The sequence below is a fragment of the Protomyctophum parallelum genome (assembly GCF_964188405.1).
Source record: "Protomyctophum parallelum genome assembly, chromosome: 7".
Taxonomy (NCBI): Eukaryota; Metazoa; Chordata; class Actinopteri; order Myctophiformes; family Myctophidae; genus Protomyctophum; species Protomyctophum parallelum.
In genome coordinates, this window is record NC_139705.1 from 5,223,623 (window position 1) to 5,236,223 (window position 12,601).

Sequence of the window (12,601 nt, forward strand, 5' to 3'; positions counted from 1 at the left end):
AACCTATACCTACCTTGGCCTAAACATCAGCAGCACAGGGAACTACAACCAAGCTGTAAAGGACCTGTGAGACAAGGCAAGAAGGGCATTCTATGCCATCAAAAGAAACATCAAATTAGACATCCCAATTAAAACATGGCTTAAAATACTGGACTCATAGAGGGAACCAATTTCCCTCTATGGTTGCGAGATCTGGGGACCATTAGCAAACCATGACCTTGAAAAATGGTATAAACACCAAACCGAGACCCTACACACAGAATTCTGCAAATCCATTCTCCGTACCCAGCGAAAAACACCAAATAATGCATGCCAGGCAGAATTAGGACGATACCCACTCATAATCAAAATAAAAAAGAGAGCACTTAAGTTCTACAACCACCTAAAAGAAAGTGACCTAGATGCACTCCATAACAAGGCACTCACACACAGTGAAACTCTAGAGAGATGCCCCCTCAGCCATCTGGCCCTGGAACTCCGGGCACAAACACAAACAGAGCCACGAGATAGAAAACCCATTGGACTAAACCAAATTATAAAACAGCAAAAGGAAAACTATCTGACACACTGGAAAGAAGCAACACAAAAGCAGAGTAAACTAGAATGCTATCGGCCCAGGCCGTAGCGTAACGGTCTGGGCACCGGACTGGTGATCCAGTCGCGGTGTGCCGCGGGTTCGACTCCCGGACCCGACACGGCCTTTACCGCATGTCATCCCCCCATCTCTCTCCCGTTTCCTGTCAGCCTACTTTCTATCCCTTAAAAAATCAATAAAGGCGTAAGCCGCAAAAAAATATCTTAAAAAAAAAAAAACTAGAATGCTATCTGGCCCTAAACAGAGAATACACAGTGGCAGAATACCTGAGCACTGTGACCGACCCAAAACAAAGAAAAATCTTAACTAGGTACAGACTCAGTGAGCACAGTCTCGCGATCGAGAAAGGCCGTCATAGGCAGACCTGTATCCCGAGAGAAGACAGACTATGCACCCACTGCACACTAAATGAAGTGGAAACCGAGCTACACTTCCTAACCATCTGTCCATTGTACCAAGACATCAGAGACACATACTTCCCACAGATTACAACCACACACGGAGATTTTGAAAACATGACCAATAACAAAAAACTCCCATATCTGCTGGGGGAAGTACAACAATGTGCAAACACAGCAGCAAGATTTGTGAGTTGCTGTGATAGGAGAAGGATATCAAATGGAACACAACCACCGTAAAGACTAATCATTGTGTATATTCCTGCACTATACCTGCATCGAGTGATCTTGGTACATAGAAGTTGATCTATTGAAGATTCTGACAAAGTACATCATTTTTGTTTTGATTGTATTGTTGTATTGTTGTATTGTTCTTTCTGCTTTGGCAATGTAAACGTATGTTTTCTCATGCCAATAAAGTCCTTTGAATTGAAATTGAATTGTGTGGTGTGGAATGTGAGCTTTAGTCATATTCCATCATATTCAAGTGATTTGGAGAGAAATGATAGTCACTTTCAGTAGTAGAGCACTGTAGAGGGGAGCTGTGTGTGTCTGTGACTGTAGAGGGGAGCTGTGTGTGTGTCTGTGACTGTAGAGGGGAGCTGTGTGTGTCTGTGACTGTAGAGGGGAGCTGTGTGTCTGTGACTGTAGAGGGGAGCTGTGTGTTTCTGTGACTGTAGAGGGGAGCTGTGTGTGTCTGTGACTGTAGAGGGGAGCTGTGTGTGTCTGTGACTGTAGAGGGGAGCTGTGTGTGTCTGTGACTGTAGAGGGGAGCTGTGTGTGTCTGTGACTGTAGAGGGGAGCTGTGTGTGTCTGTGACTATATTATTGTGTATATTCCTGCACTATACCTGCACCGAGTGACCTTGGTACATAGAATTTGATCTATTGACGATTCTGACCTTCAAATGTACATCATTTTCATTTTGATTGTATTGCTGTATTGTTGTATTGTTCTTCATGCTTTGGCAATGTAAACGTATGTTTTCTCATGCCAATAAAGCCCTTTGAATTGAACTGAATTGAATTGACTGTGCCCAGGTGATGATGGTCGTTGATGCTCATCAAGGAAGGCAATTATGTTTCTGCACTGTCAAAAGTAATGCTACTTCTTTTGCAATGTAGTTAAATAAAAAATCTCAGGGGGGGGGGGGGATACAGTAAATTATATAACATTAAAAAAACTGTAATTTTTCTTTAATATATATATATATTTTAATATCGTGAACGAATCGTATCGTGAGTTGAGTGAATCGTTACATGCCTACTAATGATCCAAACAGGAGAAAGAAATGCAGTATCTACAGTATATTTAAAGGTTAATTCAGATCACATCCATATTTGTTGTACACCAAATGGTGAATAAGGTTAAGGTTAATAAGGTTTTATCGTACCACAAGTTACATGACGCTGTACAATAAAAAGTGAACATTGGATAAAATGTACATTCATATTTTAAGGTGACTAAATCAAGTATCACGTTAAAGTTATCGTTTGACTGCAAATGTCTGGCCAACGTTGACTTGCACGTTTGTGCAATATATATATATATACAGAAAGGAAAATTTAAAGGTTAAAGGGTAAGAGGTTTGGGTTGTGTAGTTACTTTGCCATGATGCAACTCCAAATGTGGACAAGAAATAAAAAATAACTGCTCCAGTGATTAGAAATTGATAATTCAAAAAATGCTCCTCATTGACTTACATTGTAGCTAAAACAGCTCTCAAAGTCACTCTTTTAGTATGTAAACAAACACAGACAATGTTGATTCAGACAATATAGAGCATCACCAAAACTCATGTGGTTTTATTTTATCATAAAAATGTTATCTTCCTGTTGATTTGTCCATTTTATTGGGAAGAAAACCCGGACTGGATCCATGGATCCGGATCTTCAAATAGTAAAATCAACAGGATTCTAACATTCTTATGATAAAATAAAACCACATGAGTTTTGGTGATGCTCTATATTGTCTGAATCAACATTGTTTGTGTTTGTTTACGTACTAAAAGAGTGACTTTGGGAGCTGTCAATGAGGAGCATATTTTGAATTATCAATTTCTAATCACTGAAGCAGTATTTCTTTATTTCTTGTCCACATTTGGAGTTGCATCATGGCAAAGTAACTACACAACCCAAACCTCAAAAAAAGTGGTCTTACCCTTTAAAGCAAAAGGTCTAATTGTTGTGAGCCAGAATGTTGGCATTATGAATGTATTAAAAGCGTACTAAACACGATTTGTTTTGTAAAGTCTGTACGAGAATCTGTTTTACTGCTTAAGGCAGAATAAGTGTCAGGGGTATTTTTGTACACTGCTTGACTGTCGTATGCTGAAAGGTCGCACTGCTTCAAGCGGACACGGTCTATGTCAATCTTACTTCGATGATATTTAACACATTTAGTACAGGAAGTGCCTTCAAAATAAAGGCTATAGAGTGCCAGAGTTGTCTGATCGCTTTTACTTTGAAAGCCATGAAACAGGAAACACTTGCCTAAAAAAGTTGACTTTACAAAGGGACCTCACATCCCCGATCATCTTAATATATTGTTTTACGCTCCAAAAAGCGTTCATATTTTGCGGGAGAGACGGATGATGAGCAGAAATGAAGCGCCAGCATATCGATCCATTCATCACCACGGAGAGCGCCCTGGATTAGGAGATAAGAGTCATTCTTTCCGCCGCGCTAACATGGGAGTCAATGACAAGCTAATAGTTGCACTGAGCGTTAGCATACGGCAAGCGAAAAGTGAAATGCCAAAAAAAAAAAATAGGAAAAATTCTGAATAAAATCCCAAAGATGGTGATTTGGTGGGAGTGTGACTGCCGTCGCGTCATTATCTTTGTTTGACATTTACTTATTTGCGTAAAAATATATATTTGTTCTCGTTTCCCGGAAGTTGTTTACGTCATTTCCGGTGCCCTGCCCTTACGTGGGCATCTTAGACAAGGCTCACACAACAAGCATGACTGACTTATGCTTCCGTCTTTGCTTACAGGGCAGACGGAATGTTTGAAGACAGCGTGTCACAAGTTTAAGGTTCGTTTTGTCGTTTCTGCATCAATGGTTTAAGTTATTTGTCATTATTTGAGTTATATGTCGTATTTCGTGGTGAGGTTTATCGATCGTTTTGTTTCTTTTCTCTTTATGTGCTTTATTGTTCCGACTGATGCCTGGTCACTGTTCATTGTGTTTGCTTGACAGTTTTGACGTTGTTGTTGTGGCTTATTGAAAGAAGGCAAGAAATAAAGCCCCGCAGCACCGGTACTACAGAACCGGCTGGTTTCTAACACATCACTGGGAGTGACATGTTCAGTATACATTTGTATTGATCTTTGGCCCATATGTTGCCACGATAAGCCACACGTCACCCCGGAAGGGAAACTAATAATTCGGCATTTATCTGTTAGTCAATCGCGGTAATGTCCATACTCCCATTAACAAAAATCGGACGACTTCAACACATGTTGTGTAACACCATACCATCTCCAGGCCCATGACAAAACCAACGTAACTTTCAACCCATTCTGACCCGAGATCAGATTCATACGAGGTTTCCACTGGACACACACACTGGTCTGATTAACCCATTCTGACCTGAGATCAGATTCAAAAAATGTCAGTCGTTCTTCGATTAAAAAAAAATAGCAGACCTACAAGCTCGTAGCGCGCCACTCGGTGGCGCGCTATGAGCTTGTAGGTCTGCTATTTTTCAATAGCTAAAGCACGACATGATGCTGACGCCAAAATGGGTTCCCGTTCAGAATGGGTTAATAGGGTGACCACATGTACTCTTTTAGGGGGCCTGTCAGGGGGGGGGGGGGGGGATTTCATAATTTCCTTCAAAATGTCCGGGGTTTTGCGAGTGTATCTGTGTATTATAGCATATGTATTTTACAATGCACGTTCAAATGGTTTTGGTTGGTTACACACTCTGTGAGGCAGACTTCGAACCCTGAACGTCTATTATTAATAACTCCATTTTCGTCTTAGTCGTGACCAACGGGAAGCATTATCGTATCGTCTGCAAAGCTGGCACTTTACGTGTGTCCGTCGCAAAATCAAGGTTCTTTACACATGCAGCTGTGCGAGGTGAGCTCTCTGCAAATTAAAACTGACCGAATATGTTGCACAACCTGGCAAAAGTGTGAACCATATGGTGGTTTGAAGAATGAGCAGTCTCTCTTTTTTTTTTACAAGATAAGCCTTTAAATACTTAAAGAGATATTATTTTATTTAGTTACAAAAGCTGAATATTCATACATCACTATACGTTACTTGTGAAAGTAATATTATTACCTAATTGCGTTACTTTGGGTCATTCGTTACAACCAACATTGGGGAAGAGGCGCTGCGACCAGCGAAGAAGAGGCCTTAAGTAGCTGGACCAGAGCCGGCGCCTCCTCAACCCAAAGCATGGGAAGGCAAAAAAAAAAAACCCATACGCACAGCGTGGAAAACCACATACATCTTTTTAGTCTCTAACAAATAAGATTAATGGGAGCTGTGCTGGGGCGTGCACATTTCTGTGGCATCCAGCGCACAGCAGCCAAACCAAGGCAGACCGCAGCGCTTGGACCTTTGGGACACGGGGCACGGTGAGACTATAGCCTGAACGACTGGAAAAATAGCAGACCTACAAGCTCGTAGCGCGCCACCGAGTGGCGCGCTACGAGCTTGTAGGTCTGCTATTTTGAAAAATCGAAGAACGACTGACACGGAAACATGGCTTTTCAGAAAACCCGTCAGGATGTGAACGACCGGCCTTCCACCGTCACGCGGCACAGACGCATCGTCCACGGCCCCCCAAGGGGGACACACGGCATCGAGTGGTATCAGTATTAACCCATTCTGACCTGAGATCAGATTCATACGAGGTTTCCACTGGACACACACTGGTCTGATGAACCCATTCTGACCTGAGATCAGATTCTAAAAATGGCAGACCTACAAGCCACCGAGTGGCGCGCTACGAGCTTGTAGGTCTGCTAGGTCTGAACGGGAACACCAAAATGAAATACAGGAATTTCAGAGTATAAACATTAAGTCCAAACATGAATGTGGAATGCACAACGGGTATGAGAGAAAGTCTCCTGATAAGTCGATTAGAAGGTCAACCAAATGGAAGCATATATAGAACGTTGCCTAAAAATAAAACACAACGCTATACTTTCTCTCAAACGATAAAAAAAGCTCCTGCACTGGACAGTTTCATGTATATTACATTGTGTGGTTGGTGTGTGTGTGGGCGTGTGCGTGTGTGTGCGTGTGTGTGTGTATCATTTTAAGGCAAATCCCCTTGTGCAGACCTCAACAATGTGATCCCTTATAAAGCAGGGGAACAGCAGATAACAGTCAGCAGCTCGCTCAGATCCCCGATAGTGACAGTGTAGCACAGCAGATTGGCAGACAAACAAACTAGTGTGGCCTGTTGTTCACAATGATAACAACCACCGCCGAGCTACAGCGCCTCCTGCTACTGTACCTCCCCCTGTCACAGCTAGCTGCATATATGACAGGTTATCTCGTACAGTAGCACTGATAGCGGTGCGGGGTGCTGAAGTCTATAGAGGAGTGCAGCCGTGAGGGTTAGGCTTGTAGGGGCAGATGCCTTTAGCGATAGTGGGGGGGGGGGCTGTTGTCCTAAAAACAACCAGGTCTGTGCATAATATAGGAGGAGGCATAGCTTTAACGCTGTGTTTTGTTGGGGGGGGAGTGATGCTCCCGCAGATAGAAGCGATTGAGATTGAGATATAGTCTGTGCTGGCTGGGCACCTCAACATCCAGATGAGATGGTGCGCTGAGATGTTGGGGATTTTCTAAAAACAGCTAGATGGGTGTATGTATGTATGTATTCACGGGAAGTTATATCTGATCGAAATTATGACTATAAACTGTGTCGGGGGTGGGGGGGGGGGGGATTTCATTTCACATACTCATGTGGAAAATACGAGAAGAGGAAGAGAGAGAGATGACAATAAATTAAACTACATGAACGCTATAGTGTCGCTTATATATAGCGGGGCAAACGTTCATTTTCGGCTGAAATTTGGGTGTAGAGGAGGAGGGACAAAAGAGTTGGGCCGAGTAGTACCAGACGCCCGGAGGAGGGACCCTGGTCAATGGAGTAGAGAGAGAGAGAGAGAGAGAGAGACACACAGAGAGAGAGAGAGAGAGAGAGACACACACAGAGAGAGCGAGAGAGACACACACACAGAGAGAGAGAGAGAGAGACGGAGACCTCACCTGCATGGTAAGCCACCGATCCTCGGCTCCAGCCCGGGTGCCGGTTCTTGGGGTAGTCCTGCACAACGAAATACAACATAATATTTGATCATGTCACAGTTGCAAACGAACAAAAGAAATACATATATTGTGTGTGTGTGTGTGTGTGTGTGGCTGTGTAGCTGTGCGCGTGTTCCTGCTCGTGTCTTAACTCAGTCCGTCTACCTTTCACCATGCCAACAGAAATAATCAGAGGGCCAACATTTTGGATAAGATCAGAGAGTGACTCAGAGGCAATCACTGGATATGTTTATCGGGGCCCTCTCCACTGCACCACCTCCATTAGCCCCACACACACACACACACACACACACACACACACACACACACTACCAAATAGGGACAAGGAGGAAGTATAGTGAAGAGCCATGCCACTCGGCTCTCCTTTCATCTCAAGGTGTCTCACAATTGATCTCATATAACACAAATTCTACATGGCGTGGAATTGGCTTATTATAATAACGACCAAATGTTGATTGTACGACACAAAAAATAAGTGATTTGGTTGTCAATTCACAATCAAAACACCCCCCCGATCATACCAACGATGTCCCCCAAAAAACACACAGGTTCTGCAAAGAATGTTTGATAGACAGCAACAACAACAAAGAGTTGACTATGTTTTTCCATACAGAGTGGTTGGTAATGGTAAAACATTTGCTGGCCTTTCTCTCCTAAAATAGCCCATTTTGCGCGGGAAACCCCTTTTGGTGTTTTAAACGTTATGTTGTAATTTAGCTATTGAAAAATAGCAGATCTACAAGCTCATAGAGCGCGCCACCGAGTGGCGCGCTACAAGCTTGTAGGTCTGCTATTTTTTGAAAATCGTAAAAAAAAATGTGACACAAATCTTTGAATGTATATTCTTTTAAAGTGAATGTTTTTAACTCGGGGGGGTCTAAAATGGGATAGAACTATATTGAGAGGGATGTTCAGACAAACAGACAGACGATGGAGGTTATAGGAGACAGACAGAATGAGAGGAGGAGGAGGGGGGGCTCTCTCCACTAGCCATCCAGGACATTGTGGGGGGAAACAGACGCAATCCTGTCTGACAACCCCACTGGGGACGGAGGTACAGGAAATGGAGACGGATAGGGGGGTGAAAAGAGAGAGAGAGAGAGAGAGAGAGAGAGAGAGAAGGAAGAACCGGCAGAAGGAAGACAGAGAGACGGAGGAGGAGGAATGCAGCCACCGCTCCAAAGCGTCAACCCGGGCCAAGTCTGCTCCTCTTTCCCCCTCATGTCAACCACAAGCCTGGAGGATTCAGTCGGCCTGGCCGGCAGCATGCAGCATGAGGCTGGGGGATCTCTGGGGAGGAACAGATGACTTTCTTGAGGGGTGTGTGTGTGTGTGTGTTGTGTGTGTGTGTGTGTGTGTGTGTGTGTGTCCACTCTGGGACTCATGGATCAATGATTCACAGGAGGCTCATTTAAATCAGTGATTTAGTGGCATATATGTACTTTAACAAGACAATATTAAGAATGGATAAAACAACTAAAGGGGATGATTTATAATGCTCCTGCGTGAGCCACAGACTCGCGTCTGAAATATGGACGATACCCCTGACAAAAGCCTGTTTTTCGGGCGGCCGTCGTCTCTGCAAATTTCGGGTGTCCATCATCCTCAGTTCAACAAGTCTACACAGTACACACACACACACACAGCGCACACACACACACTTAGCCCTTATCCAAACATGGCTTCAGTGTATGAAAAACTAAAGCGGCGTTCTTTTCAAGCCCCTTAATCTGAGCAGTCAAGTCATACAAAGAAAAGGCATGGCTATAATAAGACAGCCTACAATATCTCTCGACATGCAGGGCGGGCTGGGTCCTGCTGGAATTTATTTAAATATAATACATACAGAACATATGACACTGGTGCCAGTTCTAATGCGTTACTATTTTCAGTATACCTTTATTTTGTGACGATTATTTAATAGTATACTTGCCCCGGCTCTTTTCTGAATAGAACAATGTTCTCTATGAAGTATGTGTACTGTAGGGCTATAGGCCGGTGTGCATTTTTGTATGCTCAAATATCTTCCCTTTCCTTCTCTCTTTATTTCCCCCTTTTTCCTTATTCTTTGTATAATATACAACTAATAATTTTGGTGATTGTGTTCTCAAAATCTGAGGACGGAATCGCTGTATATCATTTTGGCAGATAGAGGGGGGGAGAGAGGGGAGCAGAGAGAGAGAGAGAAGGGAGAGAAGACCCCTTATTGTTTTCGTACGGGTTCCGCCATTTTTCAGCATGCGCAGTTCTATGCTGTAGTTTTCCACAGAGTTCTCTTGATCTCTCGATCTAAATCATTCCGTCCAATTCTAAGCAACGATTATGTTTTAGACGGCCCGCCGCGCGTGGTACCGTCGCTAGTCGCGTTAGAATTAATCATACCTCCTGTTGTCGTCGATCGCCTCGCGAGTGTTTTGGCTACATCAAGCTACTTCAGCTTAGGGATGTGTAAATGTTTCCAAAATGAAAATCTTTTTTTTTTTTTTTTTTTTTTTATGATTATTTTAATGAACCGAAATGAAGGAAAAGATCCTATCAAAGAGGACAGATACTGCAATTCAAACTTCAAACGAACACTCATTTTGGATAGAAATTAACAAGCTAGGCCCAATAAGAACAAAGAAGATCCCTGTGGAGGTGTTGGGGCATGATGGACGGCAACCCAAGTTCACGAACCATCGCAGGTTATTAAAAGGTGGGACATAGATTTTAAATGTCTTTTCTGTGATAACTAGGGCTGTCCCCGACTAAGGATTTGTATAGTCGACTGATAGATGAATAAATTAGCTGTTAGTCGACTAATAGTCGACTAAGCAGGGTAATGCAGGGCAGATTGAGGTTTAAAATAAAAACACATCAGCTTTGAAATGCGATTCTGAACAGGTGGGTTTTCAGTGCAGATTTGAAGGTAGGAAGTGAGGGGGCATCTCGGACATGTTTGGGGAGAGAGCGTTCCAGAGGGTAGGTTAGAGTTAGAGAGGCGTTGTTTCATAATATAAACTATGTTAATATGATGGATATGAATGATACACAACTTAACCGTTTATTTGAGAAAGACTTATTTATATTGGCAAATTATCTAGAGAAAGCCTGGAAAAAAGGCCATGTACAGCCAGAGTAAGGGATATGTAGGCTAGTGCATTGTTTTATGTTTTGTTTTGATTTGTTGTATTTGTATTTATGTGGCATGCAATCAGTAGTATACGATCAGTAGAGTGTATAACTGTTTATTGTAACTTGTGTGAAAAGGTGTCATGTAATCCCATGAGGGATGGGCCACAAGGTGGCATGACACTTAAAATAAATTAAATCATTCATCCATTTCATCCATAGCAGAGGACAAACCTCGACTTTGAGTCAGTACATAATGTTAACCCATTTTGTCGCGGGAACCCCTTTTGGTGTTAGCATTATGTAATGCTTTAGCTATTGAAAAACAGCAGACCTACAAGCTCGTAGCGCGCCACTCGGTGGCGCGCTACGAGCTTGTAGGTCTGCTATTTTTGAAGAATCGCGAAAAGTGACACGAAAGTGTCTGAGAACGACTGACATAGAAAAACACAGCTTTTTTCAAGAAAACAGTGCAGGATTTTAGAAGTCATTCGCGGAACCGTTCCCAGGTCAAAATGGGCTTATAACCCCCGTGGTCAAATTGAACGTGAACTTTTGAACTCCTCGGCTATACTATCCCTGCTGGGCCTGTAGAAGCCATTAGTGAGAAAAAAGGCAACGCCGCTTCCAAGAACAACAAACAGTGTCGTTATGAGTCCAACGCAGCGGAGCAGAGTGAGGGCCTTCGCAATATCAGATCCCCCAGCTGCTATATCGCTGCGCTATCGGAGAGGAGACCTGCATTTCCACCCTGTGGTGTAGAGTAAACAACCAGTGCTAAGAGAGGAGAATGGAATGGTGGCAGTGAGGAGAGGAGAGGTGCCCGCGCCCACCCCCCCCATAGAAGCAGATACGCATCATTCACTACCGCTATCTTCCTGGTCATCGTAGAGCCATCTAAAAATAACACAAAAACCAGAGGGATTACCACATGTGTAGTGTACGGGAGTGGCTAAGGAGCATGATGGAGAGAAAGTGTGAGAGTGTGTGTGTGTGTGTGTATGTGTGTGTGTGTGTGTGTGTGTGTGTGTGTGCGCACGTTTACGTGCAAACTTGTGCCCACACAGTCTCAGCTATAGGGGTTTGGGTATGGCTGCACTGTATGTCTGTATGGACCTATAATAGTACACATTTATCACATGTGCAAAAACGAACTGAATCCACGCACTATATATATATATATATATATATATATATATATATATATATATATACACACTGTACATACAAACATTTTCATGTCAAAGGTTAAGGTACAGTATAATATGTCACAAATTCACAATGTATGTGTTTTTGTGGACGAAACTATACAGAAATGAAATGATGAGAGCGTTTCATAATGCCGTTACACTGCCGGGAAAGACTGGAGGCACAGAGACCGTACTCATACTGTACCTCTGGTGTTATGTTACGTGCACTTTGTGCACAACATGGCCAACTGTGCCATGGAGTATCGTCGGTAAGTGTGCATATGTGACAGTTCTTTTTTTCTCTCCATGTCATGTGAAAGCAGGGAATCATAGCTTCAAATTGACTTATTGGTTGTTCAGTTTGACCCACCGGTTTTAGAGATATGGCTTATAAGAGTAATGTCTTGCGGAAAGCAGCGAGTTGAGAAAAGGGGCTTGAAAAGGGTCACTGCTGTGGTCTCCAACGTTACACCTAGCTATTTATTTATTTCATATTTACATTATGTACATTTTTAGCTTGGACGTTTATTTCAGACATGCTGTAGTATGTGAAGAGTCTGCCTGTGCCATTACCTCATTTTGGATAAAAAAAATAACTAAACAAAAAACAGTAACTTTTATCAAAATAGTCCGGCAGTCGAGGTGAACGGGTGGGAAATTTGGTATATAGTCTTTTTTATTGGCCTAAGAATATTGTCTATATACATACATTCGTGAATCCACTTGCTGACCGGCTGAAAGTATTGGGACAGGGGCCTTCTATGTCTCTGGCCCCAAACCTGGGAGAGACAGGGGCCTTCTATGTCTCTGCCCCCCAACCTGGGAGAGACAGGGGCCTTCTATGTCTCTGCCCCCCAACCTGGGGGACACAGGGGCCTTCTATGTCTCTGCCCCCCAACCTGGGGGACACAGGGGCCTTCTATGTCTTCTTGTTTTTATTTCCGTTTCTTGAATTTAAGTTGTTCCTAATGTTTTATGTAAAGCGCTTTGGGGTACTTAGAA

General features: G+C 43.1%; 1 protein-coding gene across 1 annotated transcript in view; it reads right to left on the reverse strand.

The window, feature by feature from the left end:
* spryd3 (SPRY domain containing 3) overlaps positions 1-12,601 on the reverse strand; it is a 63,494-nt gene that overhangs the window by 20,645 nt on the left and 30,248 nt on the right. Inside the window, exon 7 of the mRNA XM_083768848.1 lies at positions 7,239-7,296. Coding sequence (XP_083624974.1) covers positions 7,239-7,296 — 58 coding nt within the window. The remainder of the gene's footprint in view (positions 1-7,238; positions 7,297-12,601) is intronic.